The sequence below is a fragment of the Amblyomma americanum genome, chromosome 4 (genome assembly GCF_052857255.1).
Source record: "Amblyomma americanum isolate KBUSLIRL-KWMA chromosome 4, ASM5285725v1, whole genome shotgun sequence".
NCBI classification, from domain to species: Eukaryota; Metazoa; Arthropoda; class Arachnida; order Ixodida; family Ixodidae; genus Amblyomma; species Amblyomma americanum.
The window spans coordinates 193,608,736-193,632,310 of record NC_135500.1 but is presented as its reverse complement, the minus strand read 5'-3'; the positions used below and the strand labels follow the sequence as shown (position 1 = coordinate 193,632,310).

The window sequence follows — 23,575 nt, the reverse complement described above, 5'->3', positions numbered from 1 at the left end:
CAACTATAGCCCATTTCGGTACCTTCGTTACCACGCTACCGATACTGTCAACGTGCCATAAGCTGATTGCGCATGCGCGTTGAACATGAGCGCAGCCAGCAGTCAGCAATAGCGGTAAGAGTTGCGATACAGGGGAAATGTATGTTCAAATATTCTTTTAGTTCGCGGAGGCGCGCGTACCAAGAATAATCGCCACCACCACTGACGTCCGCGCAAGAGGTGCTCCGTCTGCCTACCGGACATGTTAGCTGGGATGCATACCAGGCAGCGCGCGCACTTAGCGCGTAGAACACAGCAGAGCAAGGCGGCGCTAATGCGAATTCCCCAGAAGAAGTAAAAATGCCGTAAAAATTTCCAAACTGAGTTTTCTGTACAGTATCAGCTCAGTACGCATTGTAAAATGCGGTCTAAACGAGCTGCTTGGAAGTCTGCTGAGCATCTGCAGTCGTCCCGATGGTGGAAAGTTCAACCGCTGGCTTCACTCGGCTGCTCCTGATCCCCCCATCGTTGATGTTATGTGAACGAAACTGGTCGCAGCTCGTAACAAGAATACGAAGCTGATGATGATGATGATGGCGGTGAATTTTTATGGCGCAAGGGCAGTTTTGGCCAAAGAGCGCCATTGCACAAGGTAGTACTCATTGAACAAGGTGGGGTCGAAGACCCATTTCTCAAGGATTTCCCAATAAAGAAGCCGCGCACCAGACCAGGAGAAAGCTTGTACCCATTCTATCACCGGTGGGTACCCGGCGGCGCTGTGGATCGAACCCCGCACCTACCGCTTGCGAGGCCGATGCTCAGACCACTAAGCCACCGCTGCGGTGCATGAATATGAAGCTGGGCAAAAGACTTGCGGGAGAGCGCGCGCCAACACTTCTATGCGTGCACTCGAACCTCAACGTGGGAAAAGGTGCACAAGCAGGTATTTCCCTGCGCAGCAGTGACAAGTCAAACTCATGGAATTCTTTGCGTCAGTTGCATTGTAAGCGCGGTGTTACACCGTGATTGTAAGCAATATATGACCATCTTTTCCTCAAAACGCTTTGAACCATGTTTGGTTTAGTGAAAAAATATAATTCCTTATTTCTGAGTTCGAAAATAAATGTGCTTAATGAAAATGTGCGTCTTATTTTTTTTTTAAAAAGTTCTTTATCTCTGAAAAAAAAAAACTTGGAAAACAACAGGTTTTTCTTTTCCGAGCTTACAAAATTTCTTTAAATTTTACATCTCTAGTCAGCACACCTCAACGCCCCAGATGGCCTAAATTAAGCCCCCTTTTAAGCGTATATTTGCGATTTTAAGCACGACAGCAAGCTTTCGCACCAACTCGCGCCGGAAACTTCCATGATTCCCCCTTAATGTCACAATAATAAAGAAAACCCCGGAGATCACCGAGTGCCGGGCCACCGCCATGCACAGAAGCTCCAAGGGGCATTAATGGGGGTGATCTCCAGAACTGCTAGGTATGCCGCGTGGCATGGGATGCATAATAAGGTGGTTATGACAGGCATCACTGTAAACTATGAAATGAAATCAAACTTTCGTTTTGCCATCTCCACGTATTTAACTGTTCTGCGCAACGCTCGAGCGGGACAATGACCGATATCAAAAGTAAGAAATTAGTTCTAGCTGTACATAAAAAGCAGATAGCAAAAATTTATTTGAACTTCGTGGAAGGGGGAGGGGGATGATGGTTCCGCGCATTGACGGAGCAGCTGCACAAGGCCTCCTACGCGGGTGCTCCTGGGATTTTTCACCACGAACGACGCGATGGAGCCGCGGCAGCCTTAGACTGTGGCGACGCCGGCGACGCTTGCTTTTCCGCCTCACGAGCTCCTTAACGTTCTCACGTTAAAACAGACCCACGAAAACGATCTTGCACGGTAATCGAGACTAGGTTACAGGTAGCAGGCGTTCGCTGTGTGAAGTAAGTTATGCGGCCTCTTCATAACAATCCAGGCTGCGAACACAAGCAGAAGAAACACCAGCTTTAAGCGTTTCCCTTCGACGTGCAGGTACTAAAAAGAGAGACTGACAACACGGGTCTGCACTTTTAGGCATCTAACGCTTTTGTTCCCGCAAGGACTTTTTAGTGTGTCGGACGAGAGAATTGTCGCATATGCGCAGCTAAAATGGCGGGAAAACCTGCCGGCTGCCATTGTTTTCAGAGGGGGGAAAACCTTGGAAAAGAAATTAGCAGCCTGCCCCAAACAATTTCTTCCCCCGAAGCGCGTTCCACTCACGTCTGTCAGAATCAAAACAACGGGGAAAGTGGGGCGCACGCCGGATATATTGATTGAGTGACGAGGCTGAGAGGCATCCTTACGTGTAGGCTGCTGCGGTTATCATACACACATAACAAACGGCCGCCGCTGTAGACACGGGAGGTGCTTTTTATTTTTTGTTGCCTGCGCCGGCGTTTGTTTGTTTTGATTGCCACCGCCGTGGGAGGGCGCACTATGACGATTCACCTTGGGACCTCGCCGCGACAAACGCGACAACCAGTCGACGTGCCACAGACAAGTCGCTCCAGCGGAACACGAAGACAAAAAGAAGGGAATTAAGAACACACACACGCACAAAGAAAGAAAAACACCTAAGGGTGAGAAAGGAGGGAGAGACCAGGGGGGGAAGGGAATAGCTAGGTAGAATGACGAAACAATCAAAAAGAAGAACCACTTGCAGGAAACGAGTTTTTCTTCAGCTCGTCGTTCGCTCCTGAATTCTCGCCGACTGCGGAGCGCTCTTTCTCTGCTCTTCTCACTCCTCCTTCTCCTCCTCTTACCTGGAGCCTTCATCTCTCTCTCTCCCACTCCTTCCCGCGCCGTTATACGAAGCGCGTATCGGCGCGTTCAGCGGCAGTTCGCTAGCTCGCTCGCCCGTTCTCCTCCTCACCGGACTGGTCGAGTTTCCACGGAGAGCAGCTCTAGTCGCGGGCATCCCCACGCGCTCTGCACGGTGCGCCAAAGTGTACGCAGAGTGCCGCTTGCCATGTTCCCGTTCATCGCGTTCTACGTCGCCGTCCTGGTCGCTCAGCGGTGCGTAGCAGACGACGTGCGCGCGACGCCAGCCGTGCCTTCTTCGACGCCCAGCACGGGCACTAGCGAGCTCAAGGCGGCCTCCAACGAGTCGCTGGTGGAAGCACCGCCGCCTCCGACGACGCAGCAGCTGGATCCGGACTACGGGGAGGACGGCGAAGGCGGCGACGACGCCGAGGCGGACAACGACGATGAGGAGCCGCCGGCCAACGACAGCCAGGTGATATGCATCCCCCCTCCGCGCGGAGTCGGTCGGTAGGGCGCGAGATTGAGCCCCTCTTTCTGGGCTCACTCCTTTTGTGCACGGTCGCGGCGCTGCTACACAGGGAGCCGAACCCTGGTCGCGACCTGACTTGTGATGAATCGATGTGGTGTGCGTTAGACGCGGGATGTTTGTACTTCTGAAATTCCCAGACCACTCCGAGTGGAACAGTGGCTTTAGGCAAAGACATGAACACTCCTTACCGTAAAAAAAGGCAACGTTATTTCATGACAGCAGTCTTGTGAGAGATCCCACGTTGGGGGTCTTTGGCCCATAGCTTGAGCCTTGATGCACTATAGCAATGCTGTTTTTAAGAGTTCAACTAAAATAATTTGCATAGTCTGCTTAGTAGCGGCTGCAGAAAGACACACAGGGGCGAAGACATGCAGCGATTTTCTGTTGATGACCTTGGCAGACCTTGGCAACTTTAAGCGATCAGATAACCACGACAGGACGTTATCCACAAGATTTACAGGCCCTTTCGAACGGACACGAAGTGTCCCCAAAACTGTTGAAAAGTGCTTCTTCGATTAATATCTGGCTTTCTATCTGTCGGCGCCTTTACATACCTTTACATCCTCAGCGCGCAACAGTAGCTGTCCGTCCGTAACAGAACGCTTCCGTAACACCCTAGCAAGCCCCGTCCCTCTACAGCGCGGCCCTCGGGCGAAATGTGGCGAAATGGCGAAATGTGGAGGCCCAGAGGTCACGCGTCCTTTGGCCGGTCATGAGCGCCCTCAGAGAAACGGCGATGGAGATTTCCGCAGTCTGGTGAGATGACGGCGCGTTTGACTCCAACAGGTTGTCTCAAATCGAAAATTGAATTGAAGAAAGGTTGAACCGTAGCAGACGAAGGTAATTGAAGGTATAGGAGCAAATCTCGGGCATACGAAAGGTCCACCAAGGCGAGCGAAAGAAGCCAGAGGGTTTCTGTGCAAGCTGTGGAAGGCGGCTGGGCGGGTGAAATCTCCATCGCCCAGCCTTCCCCTTCCCGCGCACGGGGTGCGAAGAAGCCATAGCAAACGCAAAGAACTTGATTGTGCTTACCATTTGTGCTATTCACGTTGGTCCGACCAGAGACCTGCAGAACCTGGATCCTGTAACGCAGAAGACCAGGAACGAAGGTTTTGTAGTGTCGCAACAGCGAAACATATAGCTGCGTCAAGCGACGTCTTTTACCATCCCAGGGACGTATTCAAAAGACGATAACGTGGTCTTCAAGCTACTGATATGGAGTGTTCACTATATTGATGATGATGCTGATGATGTGGTGATGCATTTTTATGGCGCAAGGGCATCTGTGGCCAAAGAGCGCCATGGCACAAGTTATTTTCTTCTACTCAAGGTGGGGTCAAAGGCCCATTTCCCAAGCATTTAACGCCAGATAAACCGAGAACCAGGCCAGAGGAAAGCATGTACCCATTTTACCACCGGTGGGTACCCGGCTGCACTGGGGATCGAACCCCGCACCTCCCGCATGGGAGGCGGATGCTCAAACGATTCACTGTATTGGAGGCGAAAGTCCCACACCGAAATCTATTGTATCGTTTACTCTCACTGTTTACTGCGGTGTATCGTGTTCTGCGAAGGTAACCGCTGGGCACTTCACAGAAGAAAAGAAATGCAGCGAAATGTTATTTGGGTGCTTCGTTATTCCCTGAGTACTCTACTGCATAACTTCGCGCGATCAATTTGCCGTTTTTATCAGGGTCCAAATGTAGACTTCTAGCAGATTGCCTCGTGAAAAAACATTGCGAGGGTCGAATCCGGAACTTAGCCAGTAATCAGGGGCCCGCACGGGTCGAGCTTCTCGAAAAGCGTCCTCCAGTGTCTTCGAACGTGCTTCTGAGCACTCTTGCCAGCAGATTTCGCATACCACTCAGCCCACCGAGAGCATGTCCTTCCACGAATAAAGGCGGCGATCAAGAGGCTTTTTCTTACCTTCCCAAAAGACTCTTGTGATTGCGCGGCGCAGTTATGCAAGCTTCAGGCTAGTTAGCCGCAGTATACGTAGCAAATACTCTCCCGGCCGAAAGTGCCATTCGTAGAATTTCTTTCGGCATTGAAAATGCACGGAAGAAAAACATGTGCGACCAAAATAAAAATTTCAAGCCCGAAGGGGTTATGCTAAAGTATACCGGCTGTAGTAATACACAATATGCCTATAGTAACGACTATCACAGTCGCAAGTGGCATTCGTAGAATTTCTTTAACTCCTTCCATACAGATCTAAACTAAGAAACGGCTATTAGGAAAACGTGCGCGTCCATATGTCTATACAAACCGAGATGTGCGTGTTAGATCTGCAGCACAAATTGAGAATGAAGTAGATCTAAGTATGCCTGCAACGCTTCGAAGTAGATGTGTGTATTCCTCCATTAAGCTCGAGTCCCGTTTCGCGCTTCGGCAAGAGGCAGAATCACTCGATTTCGATATACTAGGACGATTCCGTCACAACGCCCTCTCTGGCACGGTGATAATAATAATAATAATTGTTTTTTTCGGGAATAGAAATGGCGCAGTATCTGTCTCATATATCGTTGGATACCTGAACCGCGCCCTAAAGGAAGAGATAAAGGAGGGACTAAGAGGAGAAAGGAAGAAAGAGGTGCCATAGCGAAGGGCTCCGGAATAATTTCGACCACCTGGGGATCTTCAAAGTGCACTGACATCGCACAGCACACGGGCGCCTTAGCATTTTTCCTCCATAAAAAAGCAGCCACCGTGGTCGGGTTCCTGCGTTTTTATGGAGGAAAAACGCTAAGGCGCCCGTGTGCTGTGCGATGTCAGTGCACGTTGAAGATCCCCAGGTGATCGAAATTATTCCGGAGCCCTCCGCTACGGCACCTCTTGTTGGCATATTTTCGTGCTTTCAGCGCGCATTCCAAGGTATTTATGGGTAAGAACCCACACGGTCCTCACCCTACGCAGTCTCTCGCATTATTCCGCTTTTCCAAGCATCTCAAGGAAGAACAAAAATACTCAAGACTCGCAAACCCGCCGCAAAGACTGCACGCAGAAAACCCAAAAAATTCGAGGAAATGATAAAAAACAATGATGAAAAAATTACGGGGGGCACTTAATAATGCTTACATGCTTTGAATGCGAATGCATTGCCTCATAGTGAGCTCTGTTGCGGGGTTCAATAAAGATTCTTTCATTTCAAATGGCATACCTGTTCGTTAGCATAGAATCAAAAGGAAACGCACACACTAGGTTCCTTTATTAGCGAAGAAGTAACGCAGTTTTGTGGCGTAATACCATGTTTAAAAAAAATTGGTTTTGTGGCAATGGATTGACCGCTCGCACGTCATGCAAGAGCATGATGACGTCACTGTGAAATTTCGCGCCATGGACGCCGACGGCATTTGTGCTAATGGGACATATAAGGCTTTCGCCATAAAATAAAACACCGCTGTAAACGTGTTTAGTATCTACACCTCGACTTAAGGTTGCGGCTCGCGTGAGTGGAACGGTGAGGCCTTGGACGACATCTCCGCACTGCGGGCTCCGCAGAAATCGTACACCCGCGCAGCGATCTCCATGGTATAACCGCGCTCCAATAACGGTATATTTGAACGCCTGCCTTACCCCAAGACAGCGAAGTAGGCGCAGACGTATAACTCAAGGAACCTTTCAACTGGCAAGCGCCGACTCCGTATTTGGCTGTGTACAGTCACTAATCGGGTGCCCGACGTATTTCGTTGTGCACACTCAGTAATCGGGAGCCCTACACATGCACTTAGAGAGAAGCGGAGGAGGGTGGTAAGCCGAGACCTTCGCTAGTCGAGACGGCGAGACAACCTTGACCCGGGACATTTGTTTGCGTTTCCAGCCTAGATCGTATTGCCGGAGCCCGTTTGCAGCCGCGTCTTGCGGACCCATTCAGCGTGAGAAATCGATCCAGGACCCTAAACAGAAAGGGGCAAAAATGGAGTAAGCTGCCGTCTAGCGCACTCTACTTTATAAGAGGGTATGCGCTAGAAGACAGCTTACCCACATTTTACTCCCACGTATTCGTGTTTACAGTGCTGCAGAAGGGTCAGCGGGTACACTGACGACACGGGCATCAGAAATGGGATCGCTTGCCCAATAGTCAGTCTGAACTGAAAAACAGGCGCCGGCAGTCGAGTTCGGAAAAAAATTTAGATAAAAGAAACGATAGGCTCGAACTTATTGTTAGGTTTCGTGCGGGCGCTTCCTGCGATTTAGAGCGCTGAAAATTCCGCTGTGTTATGTCCTTTGATCTCTTGTCCTGGCAAAAGATCAAAGGGCACAAGGTTCTTTGTAACAAACGGCGGATACCTCAAAGACGGAGTGTGGTCCTCACTTTGTGCAAGGTAGTCGGTAACAAATGCGAAGGGGTCTCGCTTTCGAGGAAGAAGCGAAATAAATAAAAAAATGGGGGAGGGGAACCGACGCCAAACCATCCAGAACTCTACACTCAATGCTCTCTTTCCATTTTCAGCGACCCAGCTCACAGCAACCAATTTGTTCTTTATTTAGATCACCCACTCTACATTCCTTTATCAATCTTTGCCAAAAACTTTATTTGCAAAATAACCTTTGAGCCTTTGTCAGTCGCCGCCTGTGTCTTGATCAATCCCCCGCATGGGTGCGCTCCATTTCCCCTTCAGGTCCACAACTAAATCAACGTCGACTTTCCGTAGGTCTATGGACGCTCTAAACAAGGGTCGTAAGAAAGCACTTTGGTTAAAGGTTAGCCGAGCCTGACATCAAAACTTCAGGTTTAGAACAAGGGCTTCTTATTTAAACGTGCAGAATAAAAAAACATATCTGGCCAAATAGCCCCTTTCAGTTTTCTTTCCATTCTCGTTAAACGCACGCGCCGTCGTAGCAATTCTCGTCGGGCAAATTATTACCCCCCAGTGCATCGACCTGCAAGAAATGACGCTCTTTTCTGTATAGCACAAGGCCCCTCGGCTCTTACTACCTTGATCGAAAGTGAAGGATCACTAAAAATAAATTTAATAAGGTTGATCAGATCTGTCACGTATGAGCTGACTCGTTTACATGCATTTTTAGAATGCAGTATATGGAATAGTTTATGGTTTATGGGGGTTTAACGTCCCAAAGCGGCTCAGGCTGTGAGGGACACCGTAGAGGAGGGCTCCGGAAAACTCGACAACTTGGGGTTCTTTAACGTGCACTGACATCGCGCAGTACACGGGCCTATAGAATTTCGCCTGCATCGAAATTCGACCGCCGCGGCCGGGATCGAACCCGCGTCTTTCGGGTCAGCAGTCGAGCGCCATAACCACTGAGCCCCCGCTGCGGCGGCGAGTATATAAAATGATTGTTGTGGGAGGCATGCTAAGCAAGTCGCTCGAATTACTAGATGGACAATGAGTCAAAAGCTTACCCAATCAGCGGAGTTTCAGCTCAGAGCGTCACCCCGTACCGCTTTTCCCGTTTGGTTACTTCTTTTTATCCCTAATTCTTCAAAAACTTTCCCTGTCTTTTAGGATGCCAAGCAAACGTTTCCATCTACAGTCGACTGGGAAACCTACGAGCGATTACCTGAACATTTTACGAGGAAACGTAGGGACGGAGTGCTAGGTTAGGAGCCCATTGTATTCTGCAAGCCGAGCGTGAAACCGTTCCGCGTGCTTTGCATGCATTAGGAAGGCGCAATGTGCAGCGGAGAGGCCTGCAGTTACGCAGTCCGGACACATTACACCTATCATTGTGTAAACTGCATGCAAGTATGAGTTATCCATTGCAGAAGTAAGGGTCTGGAGCTCAGAGGAAACACGTGATTCTGCTAGCGCACCACTGACCTTAATTTTCCTTCTCGCTTCCTTCTACAAATGCGCCCGAAAAGTTAAATGCTGTTGCGCAAAGGAGCGGCAATAAGAAAATACGTGCCCGCGCGCAGTGATTCTATATATCATGAGCTTTGGTAGAGGAAAAGTAGTGAAAAAGTGGCTTCAGCAGAGAATAACCACCCGCTGAACGCAGCTCCCATTTCGCTTCGTAATGCTTATTCAATGCACTCACTATTTTTAAATTAATATGCCCACGAAGAACTTTCATAACTACTCTACATTCCGGCTTCTTCACTACGAAAAAGTATTTCATAAAAATTGCACCGGAAGCCACTATAATAATAATAATAATTGTTTTTGGGGGGGGAAAGGAAATGGCGCAGTATCTGTCTCGTATATCGTTGGACACCTGAACCGCGCCGTATGGGAAGGGATAAAGGAGGGAGTGAAAGAAGAAAGGAAGAGAGAGGTGCCGTAGTGGAGGGCTCCGGAATAATTTCGACTACCTGGGGATCTTTAGCGTGCACTGACATCGCACAGCACACGGGCGCCTTATCGTTTTTCCTCCATAAAAACGCAGCCGCCGCGGTCGGGTTCGAACCCGGGAACTCCGGATCAGTAGACGAGCGCCCTAACCACTGAGCCACCGCGGCGGGGCAAATGCCATGAGCATTTCTTAATATTCGAACAGCAGAGAAAGAAAGCGGCCGCGGAACCGACGCAAGGGTCTCAGACTGAATGAAAAGACAAATTCGAACACTCCCCAGATTAGCTGCACTGCACCGAGGGAGGGGGGGCGGGGGGGGGGGGGGGGGGGATATATTATATGCGACGCGCAGCGTTTCGGTCACGAGCTGAATGCGGAAAACACTTCAGCCGTATTATTCAGCCGAACTCCCAGCATCAGCCAAAAAACACGGAAAGCCCTAACGCGAACAGTTAGTCTGCTTCTCGCCTAAAAATCTCTTTCGCTCACATTTGGTCCGTTTCACACGTTTCATAACGCGCTCAACACGCCTCGAGAGCGTGCTAAGCAGTCCTCATATCCGCATTTCTGCAGAATGTTGGAGACTAATTTGCGCAAACATTCCCTCGCCCCTCCCATCCAGATTTAAAAGCCTACGTGGGATGGGATCCGCATGTCAGCGCGGCTGTATACTCGAAATTATCGATGAATTTCTGCTTACTTTTTTCGAGCCCCCTCTGCCCTCGCGGAAAATAATCTATTCTATTCTATTCTTTACGGGCACTGTGAGCCTACTCTGGTACTCCTTGTAGTTTGTTAACTGAATATACGAATATCAAAAACACCTTCAGAAGCCGCGGCGAAGCTTTCTTGAAACTCGCAGAAAGATAAATTTATTCAGAATGTCATCCGGAAAAACCTACGCCCTTGCGCATGACGAGGTATGGAAGACTGTCACTGAATGCTGATATGCAATGCAGCGAAAGATTACACATTTATTGGCAGCCATTTTTTTTTCTTGTGTCTGAAACGGTTCATGTTTTCTGCACCGGCCTCGTGTTTTCCTGCACGAGGCGCAATTGTTCGCGAGTTAAGCGTAAATAAATAAATAAATAAATAAATAAATAAATAGTTCTTGTGTGGAAAGGAAGTGGCGCAGTATCTGTCTCATATATAGTTGGACACCTGAACCGCGCCGTAAGGGAAATGATCAAGGAGGGAGTGAAAGAAGGAAGAGGTAGCGTAGTGGAGTAATAATAATAATAATAATAATAATAATAATAATAATAATAATAATTGGTTTTGAGGGGAAAGGAAATGGCGCAGTATCTGTCTCATATATCGTTGGACACCTGAACCGCGCTGTAAGGGAGGGGATAAGAGAGGGAGTGAAAGAAGAAAGGAAGAATTAGGTACCGTAATGGAGGGCTCCGGAATTATTTCGACCACCTGGGGATCTTTAACGTGCACTGACATCGCACAGCACACGGGCGCCTTAGCGTTTTTCCTCCATAAAAACGCAGCCGCCGCGGTCGAGTTCGAACCCGGGAACTCCGGATCAGTAGGCGAGAGCCCTAACCACTGAGCCACCGCGGCGGGTAGTTAAGCGTAAGGAAACTTCTTTTTCGGTCGTTTCGCTTGCACAACGCCACAAAAGTCCTGTGCTTTCTTTGTTTAAGCGTCTTGTTCCTTGCGGACGCTGGTACTGGACTGACCATTTTGAATGAGGATACTCGGCGTGGGGTGTGGGGGGGGGGGGGGGATGAAAGCAAAAACCGCAGCACGCGGACATGCATGCTTTATGAGAACGGAAGCAGCCTACGTAAGTGCAACGGCTCATGCAAGGGGCAAGCTAACGGGCGGAACATTATCTCGATTTAGTTAAGACAGACCGTTTGTATACAGGCGAGCATGGTGATCACACTGTCTTATCCGCTGAGACATGGCGGCAACCACATCCTTATGTGATGCTCAGAACAAGCAGGTGCAACGCTGTCTTAGTATTCTCCGTACCTAGCGGCGCTGGTGTGTCATACAAAATGACGAAAAAGAGCCCGTCGAAACTTGCCGTCGTTAACCGTGGTCACCGAGGCGTAAACCTAAGATAATGGCCTCATTAGAATAAGTAACGGCGCTACGCAGCGAACCGTGAGCGTATACATGCAGGACAGAACTGCCGCGCGGCCGATTTAATAGCCTCGTAGAATTCCTCCCCATTTGTGGCCACGTGTGTAACTTCTTGATAACGCTGATGGAAGCCAGCGTTGTTTCTCGTTGATCTAATCAACCTATGGAAAAACTCGCTTACGATGGACCACCATTTTAGAGAGACTTGCATTGCCGTATGATGGACCGCCATTGTGAGACTGTTGCTTCGCCAGAATCGCACTTCTGCAAAATGGTCCAATGATTTAGAGGAATTCCCCAAGGTAGAGTAGGTTCGCAATAATGGAGTAATTACGCATTAACATCCACCCAAGCGCAGTCATACGGCTACTAATGAAAGCTACCACAAAACCTTCGAAGCTGATTCGTCCTGGAATCTTAAATTCATAGTGGACAGTCTACAAATCATGGTGCTCAGGAAAACTTCAATCCTGACGTCCGTACCGTTCGCGCTGTGCAAGTGAAATTGCTCTCTGTGGCGTATCATCCTGGGAAGAAATGGGCCGGTCGGCGCGAGTAGGGACAGAAATTCCGCCCCAAATTCAAGAAAAACCACTGCGGTATTTAAAACAAACCGTTGCTTTCACTTGAGAACCCGCCAAGAAAATTATTTTTCTTAAGTGTTAATGATCCCTTAACCATGACCCTGTGGGTGTAAGTACGCGTATGCATAAGAATAAGGAGCCATGCCAAGGGTTTGTTTCCTTTCACTGAATCATCGATTAAAGGGTACCTCACTTTAAAACATAGTTAAAACATAGTTTTATCTCATTTTAACATTGTGGGTCTCCAGATTCTTCTCTGAATACCCATCATCAAAATTTCCCGCTAATCAAGTGTTCCTTTAAGATAGCCATGTAACACCGGCGTCCCAATCATAGATATAAGAACAGAAGTACACAGGATTACAAAGCTCGCGGCTGCGGCAGCCATATTTTGGTGCAGATTAAAGACGCCCATGCTGTTCTAAATTAATCCGGAACCATTCACTACGGCGTCTCCCATAGCTTTTGTGCAGACTTAGGACGTTAAACCCCACATACCATACAACAGTATACAGCCACCAGGATTAAAGCTCATAAAAACACGAAGCTTTCATTTGCAAGCAATTTTCATGCGGTATTTTTTAGTAAGCGTAGCGTAGCGCATTGCGTGCGAGACTGCAGGCAAAAGGGAACGAGCACACGACAGGCGTCGGCTCTCAATGCCGTGCTTATCAAAATGCTTAGTGTCGCAATAAACAACAATAATCAGCCAGTCGTGCACCGCCCACTATTACAAAGTCAGTATCAGATAACGGTTGGAACGCTTATGTGGAATGTATACCAACACACGATAAAACAACGCGCTATAGTAACGACGGACAAATATTAGTCATAGCAAAAATGGGAGCTATGCATAAAAAAAAAAAAGGGAAAGGAGAAATTCTAAGCTTTAACGTGCAAAACAGCGCAGTCAGCTTGGTGTAAGAGATTCGAAAGTGTATGCACTGCGCCAGAATGAAAACAACTTATTCTACTGCTGCTGCACGGCAGGGCAGGGCAAAACACGAACGCTGTGCCAGAGTAGAAAAAGTGAAAAAAAAAAAGAACGTGCTTGCTTGTTCGGCGGAAACACGAATCCTGGCCGTTGTTCGTACTCCGCGCATTTCCATCGCCTCTGTGAATGTTGTTTGTCTCTGCTGAATGCGCGAAACAGGCTCATTTGTTTCTTGCTGCGGGCGTTCGACCCGACTGCGCGTCACAGACTGTTTTGACAGCGTCGGTGGGTTCGTGCAAAGTACGCGATGCCAGTTATTCGCGGCACAAGTTTGGGTGAACGCTAACCCCCATATCTTCTCTTTTTGTTTCAAATATCAGTGGTTGTTCTTTTCCTTGCGGAAGTTAGCCAGGTATCCGAAAAAAATAAAAAAAGAAACAGGAAATGGCATCACAAAGCGAATTTTTCGCCTAACCTCTTCCGGCTTAACGCAGGCAGACGAGGCCAGATACAGCGGTGATACGCGTATAACGAGCTGAACACACTTGAACACCGTAACACGATGGTACAGCGCTTTCCATGGTAATACTGAGAAAAAAAAAAGAATTGCGAATAGGCTTTTTCACAGCAAAGCAGCGTAGAAAGTGTTCGGTCCTTCATATCTGCGCGCTTTTTCAACAGGTAAACTCTGCTCCTTTACGATTATATAATATTAAAAACACTCGCGCGTGAAAGGAATTTCCCCTCCAAGTGAAAACAATGTAAAAAATAACATCCTGCGTGCACAGCCTCGCACATAAGCACGCACGGCACGCATGCAGTTGCGAAATGCATGCACGTAATAAAAAAGCCGTACACACGGCCAGTGAGTTTCGAAGTGCGCTCGATTTTCCTTGCGTGTATAAACGACCGCACTTGGGAGCTAGAGAGCGTGCCCGAAAATGCGCCCGCGAAAGGCGTTAGCTCGAGGACGCGTCACTGAAGCGCTCGAAGAAATGCGCTTTGTAGGTGAGGGCTTACAGGGGCGGGTGGAAGGGCTAAGCGTGTCAGCGAGATCGCGCATGCAAAATTTGTGTACGCATAACACACGCGCACGCAGGCGGAGACGACCAAGCAAACAAACAAAGCGAAGCAATGCTAACAGACGCAAAACACCCGAGCATCTGCATACCGTAGCATCCCGCACATAATTCGTCCCCTCCCTTCTCTACCGTTCAGATTTAGGATTCTGAATGTAGGCGGTCAATCGATTATGGAGTCATCGAAGTAGCCCTTTAATAGGACACTCCTACCGAGTTCGACCACTTCCTTTTTATTTTCTTAGTAGTGACCCGATCAGAATCAGCGCAATTTTTTCGAACCATAAGCTGCAAACATATACGCACCTCTTATCTGAATTCTCAATGCAATATTTTGGGCGAGTTGGTTACGTACTTCCATATTAACAGCGCAAAGTCGGCACAAAAGAAGGGGAGCACACAACAGCGCTGTTGTAGTAGTAAGTGTTTAATAAAAAAATATAACAAAAAATATAATAAAAAGGAAGTTAAAAGATTTTTGCTCACCCCGGCATCTACCATCACTGTATCGGCGGCACCTGAGCTGGGGCACCAGAAATAAATAATAGAAGGCAGTATGAAGAACCTCTCCTTCTTTTGTGCAGTCTTTGCGCTGTTAATATGGAAGTACTGAATTCTCAACATTGTGTTACATGTATCTTTTATGAACAACGAGAGATAAAAGCGCAGACAATGTAAAGAAGACGACGCAAGCGCCATCTGGCAACAATCTTGATTACATACCCTCCGGCCAGGACTGAATTCTCTGCTGTTTCAAATTGACTTCACTGCTTTGTATGCACGACAATTACATCAATTTTACTCGTGTAATTGTGGCATTCCTCTATTTTTACAGCATTAGCTGTTTAAGCGAAGGTTTCTGGCCTCCGTGTAGTAGTATAGTAGGATACAACTGAAAAAAAAAAAACAGCAGTTGATAACACCGGGCCACGGTCCACAGCGTCGTGTATTACTTCGCTAGCCAATCACAACAATAGACGAAATCAACTTTTTAATGTTTGGCTTCATTAAATATCTCAGGTGTCATAATTCAAGAGGTTAATAATTTTTTCGTTTGATTAGCTTCTGGTTTAGGCAAGAAGAAAAAGTTTTAACAACGGACTACATTTTTGTCGTGGAGGAATTCTATACGGCTGTCCTGAATGCGGGCGGAGCTTCACAGCAGACTTAAGTTGTATCCTACTGTAGTAGTAGTAGTACCCGTAGTGACCATACGACATGATGATTATGATGATGATTTTTTTTCTGGGGGGGGGGGGGGGGGCGCAATGGCAGCTTTGGTCAAGGACGGTCTTGGCTCAGAGTATTTCTCTGTGCATAAGATAGGGTCAAATATCTATTTTCCAAGCATTTCTCCCGAAAGAAGCCGATCACCAAGTCAGGAGAAATCTCGTACCCACTGTATCACCGGTGGGTACCCGGAGGCACTAGGAATCGAACCCCGCACCTCCCGCATGCGAGGCAGATGCTCAAACCACTATTTCACCGCCACTGTGCCGTTCAGCGTCAACAATCACGAGACCATCCCTCTCACATGGCCAATGCCTCGGGAATCGAGCTAGCCTTGTCGAGGACCAACCTGAGTTCGTTTTGGCCTAGTGTTATATGCGGGCAGCAACGGTATATCGCTTCCTTATTTTTTTTCCTATCCCCGACCGCGTATACGACTCCGCAGCTTACGCACGCAAGACGCCAAATCTAAACTCGTGTGGCTTAAAAATGGAGTCCGTATATATATAAATGTATACACGCCCGCCGGCGATCTTGCAGAGCTGCATTTCTTGTGCACATTTTCTTCTTCATTTTTCTGTTTGGATTCTGCACAGAGGAACGAAACACGCGCGCTGACGGAGGAGGGGGCGTGCGTCAGAAGTCAGCCGAGTCGTGACCGAATTCTGCGAGATCCAAGCTCGCACTATATACCCGCTCCATGTGCGCGTCGGTGCCATTTTTGTGTCTTTATTTGGTTTGTCCACATTTTCCTTGTTTTCTTCTTCTATTCCTCTCTCTTTCTCTCTCTGTCTGAGGGGAACGTGGCAGGGAAAAAGTGTTCGGCAAAGCGAATGATTCTGGCGTCCGTCTCGCTGCGAAAATATACATGCGAGAGATTTAAAGCTCCGCGATGCGCGGCTTCTTTTCAGATGGTACGTTTTTCATTTTCAGTTTCCTTTCATTTTTGCTATGCACTGCGATGGCGTTCTTTGCGTGCGATGTATGTAAAAAAAAAATAGGAAAAAAGTGTGAAAAAGAAGCAAGGAAAGGCGAAAAAAAAAGCTGTTAAAGTTTCTCGCTTTCAGTACTTTCTTTCCGCATTTTTAACCTATTCTAGAACTCAAATTCCTTTAATTCTGAGGAGAAAATGATAGGGATTCATACGTTAAACATAGTGAAAGGAATTGTATTTGTTCCATGCATTCCTTAAACTGTGTGCCTCCTCAAATGGTGCCAGTGCTGAGTTAACCACAAAAAAATGTTGTAGGGTATACACTTAAACTCTGTCTTAAGGGTATGACGCGATGGCGCTAATGTGTTAACGCCCATATATATGGAATTGATATTCTATGCTTTACACTCATAGATCCCTAGGAGTTCTCATACCACTCCTGACGGAGTTGTGAAGCGGTTAAGCGATGCGCCACTGCCCTACGATGGCAGACGCTGCCACGGGTGGGGCTTGAGCGGCCCAGGTCTCCCTACCCGAGCAACCGTGGGGAGGTAGTGATGACGTCACAAGGTCACTTTACCTAGCTAGAAGCAGCACAAATTCTTAGAAGCAGCACAAATTCTAAAAAAGAAGGAAATTGGGAGGGACGTACGCATCGTGTGGGTACCAGCTCACGCATCCATCCCTGGAAACGAGGCGGCAAACACCCTGGCTCGAGACCTCTACTTCCGAGCCAGGGGAGAGCCGCCCGACTGCAAGGACCTGGATGAGAGACTGATCAGCTATGCAGAAATAATAGAGAGCTATAGAAGTCAAAGGAGGATTTTCCCTCCGCCGGACAAAACACTAGGGAATAAAGAAGCTACAACATGGCGTAGACTACAAGCTGGGAACTTCATAAACCCGGTGTGGGCATCACATGTATTTAGGGAAAAGGAAATAGAGGAAAAATGCAAAAAATGTGAGAATAGGGGGACCCTAGATCACATCATTTGGGAATGTACACACTCCCCAGGGATTAAAGAAGGAATAAATAGCAAGGAAGCCTGGGAAACCCTTCTGCAAAGCGCGGACCCCGCCGTGCAGAAAAAAGTCATTCACCTGGCACTGGAGGCCGCAAGAGACCAAGAACTCTATGCCTGCCTTTAGATGCGAGGCTCCCGGCCCCCACCCCTAGGCCTGCGTGCCAGAGATGGGGAGTAGGGGAGCCTCTTCTCTGGTGGAAATAAAGGTTTTTGGAATGGAATGGAATACCTAGCTAGACGGCCCACCTGCCACCTAGGTTGCTTCCCAAGCGATTTTTTTGTGGATTTTTCGTACACGGCCAACGACACCGGCTTTTCTGCGACACGGGATCCCTAAACGATATCGCGTTAAAATTTCTGGTTTCAAGGGTAGAGGGTGCCCGGATGTCTGCAGTGCTGAAATGTTGAGACTGCAAGGGAAAGAACAATATGAACGACCAAACTTAAGCCAAGCTCTGCTGTCAGGGGTGGAAACATTGGCTGGTTGGTAGTTCATCTTAATATAAAAAGAATAGCGGTTCAGACGGCCGCTCAGAGTTGAAGACAGTCCGCTCCTGAAGCGCTATTTTTCATATATCAAGCTCTGCTGATGGAGAGTTTTCAGGGACCTTCCCCTCAGATACGAGAAACAGTGACAAAGACGCGGGTTCGATCCTGGCCGCGGCGGTCACATTTCGATGGAGGCGAAATTCTACAGGCCCGTGTGCTGTGCGATGCCAGTGCACGTTAAAGAACCCGAGGTGGTCGAAATTATCCGGAGCTCTTCACTACGGCATCCCTCATAGCCTCAGACGCTTTGGGACGTTAAACCTCACAAAAACCAAACCAAATCAAACCTTTTGGGCTTTATTCTTGCGCCCAGCCTTTTTCAATCCCTCTGCAGCGCTGTGTTCAACAGCGAGTCGACGACACATTCAGGACTCGTACTTGTGAAACTCCTGTGGACCTTTATGCGTTTGCACTTGACTTTTGATTGAGGATGCATCACCTCATCACTATCATTACAATCTGTAGTAGCCTGCCGGATATATTACCCGGCTAATATCTCAAGTCCTCGTTAAAGGGGGCTTCCAGCTCGCCTCTTTTGCGGCTTAAAGCAGAAACCAAAGTATCAAATGAAATATGCCTGATATAACACGAGAACTTTTCTTCTTTTTTTCTCCTAATTGAGTGTCTCATCAGACAAGTCCCGGAAGCCTCTCGCACGCAAGCAAATCACGAGGCATTTTTGGACGCTCGACCTCTCACCGGTTGCTACACCTGAAAAGCAGATTTGCGACAACCACTGCGAGAAAAGCTGCACCAAAGCAAAAGTGCTTGCGAAACACGTCTCGGCGCTGACGAGGCGAAGACATGTCGACACGCCGGAATGCGCGACGCCAATTATGTCGAAATACGACGCGTGTTGGGAAGGACGTATTCAAAACACGGTGCTACGCTGCGGGAATTAAATCTTAAAAGCTCGAGAACCACGGCTCGCTGAGTCCAGGGAAGGAAGATGAGAAGCATCAAGGTATGTCAAGTGCTTATGCGCGAAAAGAAATGGAACAGTAGCAAAAAAAAAAAAATAAGTGTCGTGGGCAGAGGGGGGGGGGGGGGGGGGGGGGGGGGGGGGGGGGCTAGGCAATGACAAGTGCGTGTATGAGACAAATTTACACGTTCGCGCGGGTTGACACGAGAACTTATGTCTCATCAAGAGTCAATTACTGCTTTCTATTCTGGTACATAAGCTAGCGACAACCTACGTCACAGATTTCGAGCGCCTTCGCGAGACACTGACGACACTTACTTGGGAAAGGAAGAACCGAGCGATTTACTTCACTCTCTCCCTACGTGCGCGTACACGTGCGCTCAGCTAGTGATAACGAGATTAAATTCTGCGAAGGAAAGCTGCTCATTTGCTGGCGCTCATGCTTTTATTGTGATGTACGATGCGGAGCAGCTTTACCACGACGACCGTCTGACGCAAATGTCGGTGAGCTGTTTAGCGTCAGCTTGAAAAGCCTGTATAGTGGTGAGGCAATCAAAGCAAATTTAGAGCCCTACTCTCAGTTAACCTCTGGTCTAACGGCTTGCTTAGCGCTAACTCTGCAAGTGGGACATGGCGAGAAACTCTTCCCTTAATCAAGTGAACACGAAGATCTATGCGCTAGTTTCGTTAAGACATCCTGGAGTTGGAAGTTAGAGAGGCAAGTTTTCTTCTGGGAAGTTTCCTAGATAACTGAGGACTCTGTCACCCTGTATGGCCAGACAGAAAAATGACTAAGAGAAAAAAAAATGAAGAAACACGAGCACCTTAATCTTGCATTTAGTGCTTTGGGGACACATCTTGATGTTACGTGCAGCCCAACTCCACAGCTTGTTTCCCAGTGCTGAATAAGTACGCACTACCGTAGCCAGCGTACGACTGCAGTGACGATTATAATGTCAACGCCGATGACAAAATTAAATATTAAAACTTGAACGTCTGATCCACTTAACTGCATAGAGCCGCTAATGTATCACACGTGTGCTGTCACCACATGAAGTTATGGCGCTGGCAGCTCTTTTTCATTTTTTATTTTGCTGATTGGGACGAAGGTGCCTGACGGTACACGCATCAGTACAAGAAACGGCAAAAAAAAAAAGATCTCTGCCCTTCAGTAATGGCGCGCACTAACCACATCGTCGAACAAGGTGCAGGTACCCACAAAAGCGTTCGGAACACGAAAATTACAACAAAACTTTATTTCTGAGCGGTTTCAGCAAGCATGCACGAGCTGGCGGATGAACTCAGTGCTTTCATTCGCGAACAGCACGATGCTCTTCTTAATCCTTGGATGTGCCTCTACGTAGCGAGAAAATTGAGGATTTTTGTGATTTCGGCGTTCCGGAAAGTTTTGTCGGCACCTCTACGGGCTACTCGTTTACACACACACACACACACACACACACACACACACACACACACACACACACACACACACACACACACACACACACACACACACACACACACACACACACACACACACACACACACACACACACACACACACACACACACACACACACACACACACACACACACACGCACGCACGCACACACGCACACACACACATACACGCGCACACACACGCACGCACGCACGCACACACACACACACACACACACACACACACACGCACGCACGCACGCACGCGCACGCGCACGCGCACGCACACGCACGCGCGCGCGCGCGAAGAAATACATATAAATTAAATACATATTCTTGAATATTAATAACTGATAACATGGTAGTAGTACAACTTAGTTAGAAAAGAAATGAAACAAAAAGGGATAAAAAATATTACGTTTAAAAAATCTTCATTTTATGCATCGATGCATACACTGTGATTGTGTAACAGGGACATATTAAACGCCTTAAAAGTGAACCTCGACAGCAGTATGGAAGTGGCGCGCTTCAATGCCTTCCGTTTTCGACTCGGGACTTGCAGCTAAAGAAACTAAAAACGAATATTATCCCCCCACTCCCCCAGGAGGAGAAGTTCCCTTCGTACACTTAGTTGGAACATCCTTAATGGCCGCTTTCGAGGCGCCTCCACGGGGACAGTGTTTGCACCCAAAAAGGCGGCCATCGATCAGGACGGAACGAGAGCGCGACCGATTAAACTGTCACCGCTGGCAGCCACAATTATTGGTCGATCGGCGCCCGTGGCTCGACGATGAGGATCGATCAGCCGTGAGGCCCGCGCGGTGACCGCAGCGCGCTGCCTTCCGCCTCTGGCTTCTCGGCGCAGCTCCGCCGCCAAAGTCGGCGCTTCATTATAAACGTGAGGTTCCGATATGGCGAGCGAGAGCCATAAAGTGGATCAAGCCAGAGGGAAACTTCAAGATGGACGTGCCTGTCCCGACTTGAGGCGCGAGCAGCCCGTTTTGAATGCCTATATATTCTTCCGACGTTCCTCTTTCATTAGTGACGAGGCAAATATATGCAAGTTACGCATCAACACATACGAGTTGTTAAGTGAATTAAAAAAGAAAAACGCCTATAGCTTTTCTTTTGAAAATATTTTCTTTTTCGAAAATGCCTTCGTCAAAATCGTAGCAAGTGGAGCGCGTTTCCAATATTTTTTTTTTATTTCATCTAAGAACTGACTTTTCTTGGGGACTCCAAGGTAGCGGTGGACCGCGCCGATGCCCTCATGGCATGAAAATTGCTTGTCACCGCTCCAGATTTTCAGGAATAAGGAAAGGTCGTCCAGGGCATGTCCGGAAATATGATATATGCAAAATCAATAATCCTCCTGACGCCCGCATTTAGCCACTGTAGCGGTCGCTCGCGGCGATAAGCTCGTTTTGTCTATTTAATTTTCTCTTTTCTCAATTTCTGTGACCTTCGAATGAATCTTTAGGCCCAAGATATAGTTCGAAGAGCAAAGCTAAGGGGCTCTGTGCTGCATTAATAATTCTGGATCTCTTCGAAGCCAGCCGAATTTCTTAACTGAGCTACATACAGCGATTTTCGAAAGTTGGCCACTTCTACAAGCGATAGAAGGGATCACCCTTCCAGCCGGCTTGAAGGATGATCGTTCTCGCTGTCATAAATCATCTACGCTATCATATGAACATCTTTCTATCATAAAGCTGTACACCTTTCTTTCGTAGCCGCACTACTGCTGTCATATGGAGGCGCCGCTATGGCAAAGGGGTTATGGTGCTCGGCAGCTGACCCGAAAGACGCGAGCTCGATCCTGCATTTCGCCTCCTTCGAAGTGCGAGAGGCCCGTGTACTGTGTGATGTGAGTGCTCGCTAAAGAACCCCAGGGGGTCTAAATTATCCGGAGCCCTCCACTACGGCGTCCCTCATCGCCGGAGTCGCTTGGGGACCTTACACCCCCATAAACCAAACCGAACCGAACCAACCTGTGATATTCATGCATGTTCGTTCTCATTAATTTTTTGTTTTTACTTTGCGACAGTTTGAAAGAGACAAAACCGGAGACAAAGGAATATAAATTATGCGAAGAGTGTAGATACAGCCTCGACCCAGGCGTTCTCTGTGCTTTGTGCTTGTCAGCTTCTACCAAGCGTTCATATCAGCTGACTGCACAGTGCACACAGCATCCCGCGGGGGTTGAATTGCTCTGCTGGAGCGTCCATCAGAGACTGTAATTTTCGACTGGCTGCGCTAAGCTGCAGTGGAAGAAATGTGGAGGAATCTCAGCTCTGCGATGTAGCTCAGAAGGGCATTTTGAAGGGGAAAAGATACTCAGTAAGCACTATACACTCTGAACAGAAAAGAGCAAAAAAGGAGTGAGCTGTCCCCTAGCGTACTCCCTTTTATAAAAGAGAGTGCTCTAGAGGATAGCTTGCTCTCTTTATAATCCTATATAGGCGTATTCGTGTTTACAGTGTAAGAGCGGCTCTAACAGTGCTTTCCGAAACAGCCTCGGCACTCTGAGTTAAGTCTTATGTAGGCCGATTGAGTGCCGGGGGTATACAAGCGGCCGGCCTTGCGGCTTGTAGCCTCACATAAAATAAAATGCAAATGAAGATCGGGCAAGAGAATAACGTAAAAAGTGCTCGAGCATCGAAATTATGTGTTCGAAAATCACAAGGCTCATACCTATATTGATGACGTATGTCTATATTCTATTAACAAGATAGCACGATGCCTTGATGTCATGTTGAAACGAAGCATACACACTGTCTTTTATGCTGCACAGAGCGTGTTATAGAGATTCCTTGAGTCACCTCGAGTTCGATCATAAAGCGTCACAATCGGCACAGAGACTTTCTTGGACGCCCCGTGGACGTCCTAAACGTCCACGGGACATCCATGGGAGTTTCAGTGCATATTGGAGTGCATACCGAGTCGCGGCTTTCGCGACTCCGCACCGCAGTTTCGATGCGTAAACAAACCTTTCCACGAACGAACGCCGCACGAGACATAACAAATAGGCGCGCCGAAATTGCGTCACGCACTGAATGTCAGCGACATAAAAAAAAAATAGACAGGAGAGGGAAATAGAGAGCGGTTCATACGCAGATTCCTAAGCGCATTTGCTGCACTCACGCCGCAACGTGGAAATCCCACGCGGGTTTCCGGTGCGTGACACTAAAT

General features: G+C 48.1%; 2 protein-coding genes across 5 annotated transcripts in view; one reads left to right on the top strand and one right to left on the bottom strand.

The window, feature by feature from the left end:
* Nucleotides 1-23,575, bottom strand: part of LOC144128932 (cGMP-dependent 3',5'-cyclic phosphodiesterase-like) — a 250,044-nt gene that overhangs the window by 204,591 nt on the left and 21,878 nt on the right. For 2 of the 4 annotated variants that reach the window (XM_077662738.1, XM_077662749.1), the window contains exon 2: nt 4,348-4,397. The exons of the other annotated variants lie outside the window; for them this stretch is intronic. The gene's annotated coding sequence lies outside the window, so the exon portion shown is untranslated. The remainder of the gene's footprint in view (nt 1-4,347; nt 4,398-23,575) is intronic. 4 annotated transcript variants of the gene reach the window in all.
* LOC144128934 (ganglioside GM2 activator-like) overlaps nt 2,839-23,575 on the top strand; it is a 49,356-nt gene continuing 28,619 nt past the window's right edge. The window contains exon 1 of the mRNA XM_077662754.1: nt 2,839-3,258. Within this exon, the coding sequence (XP_077518880.1) occupies nt 2,992-3,258 (267 nt within the window). The 5' untranslated portion in view covers nt 2,839-2,991. The remainder of the gene's footprint in view (nt 3,259-23,575) is intronic.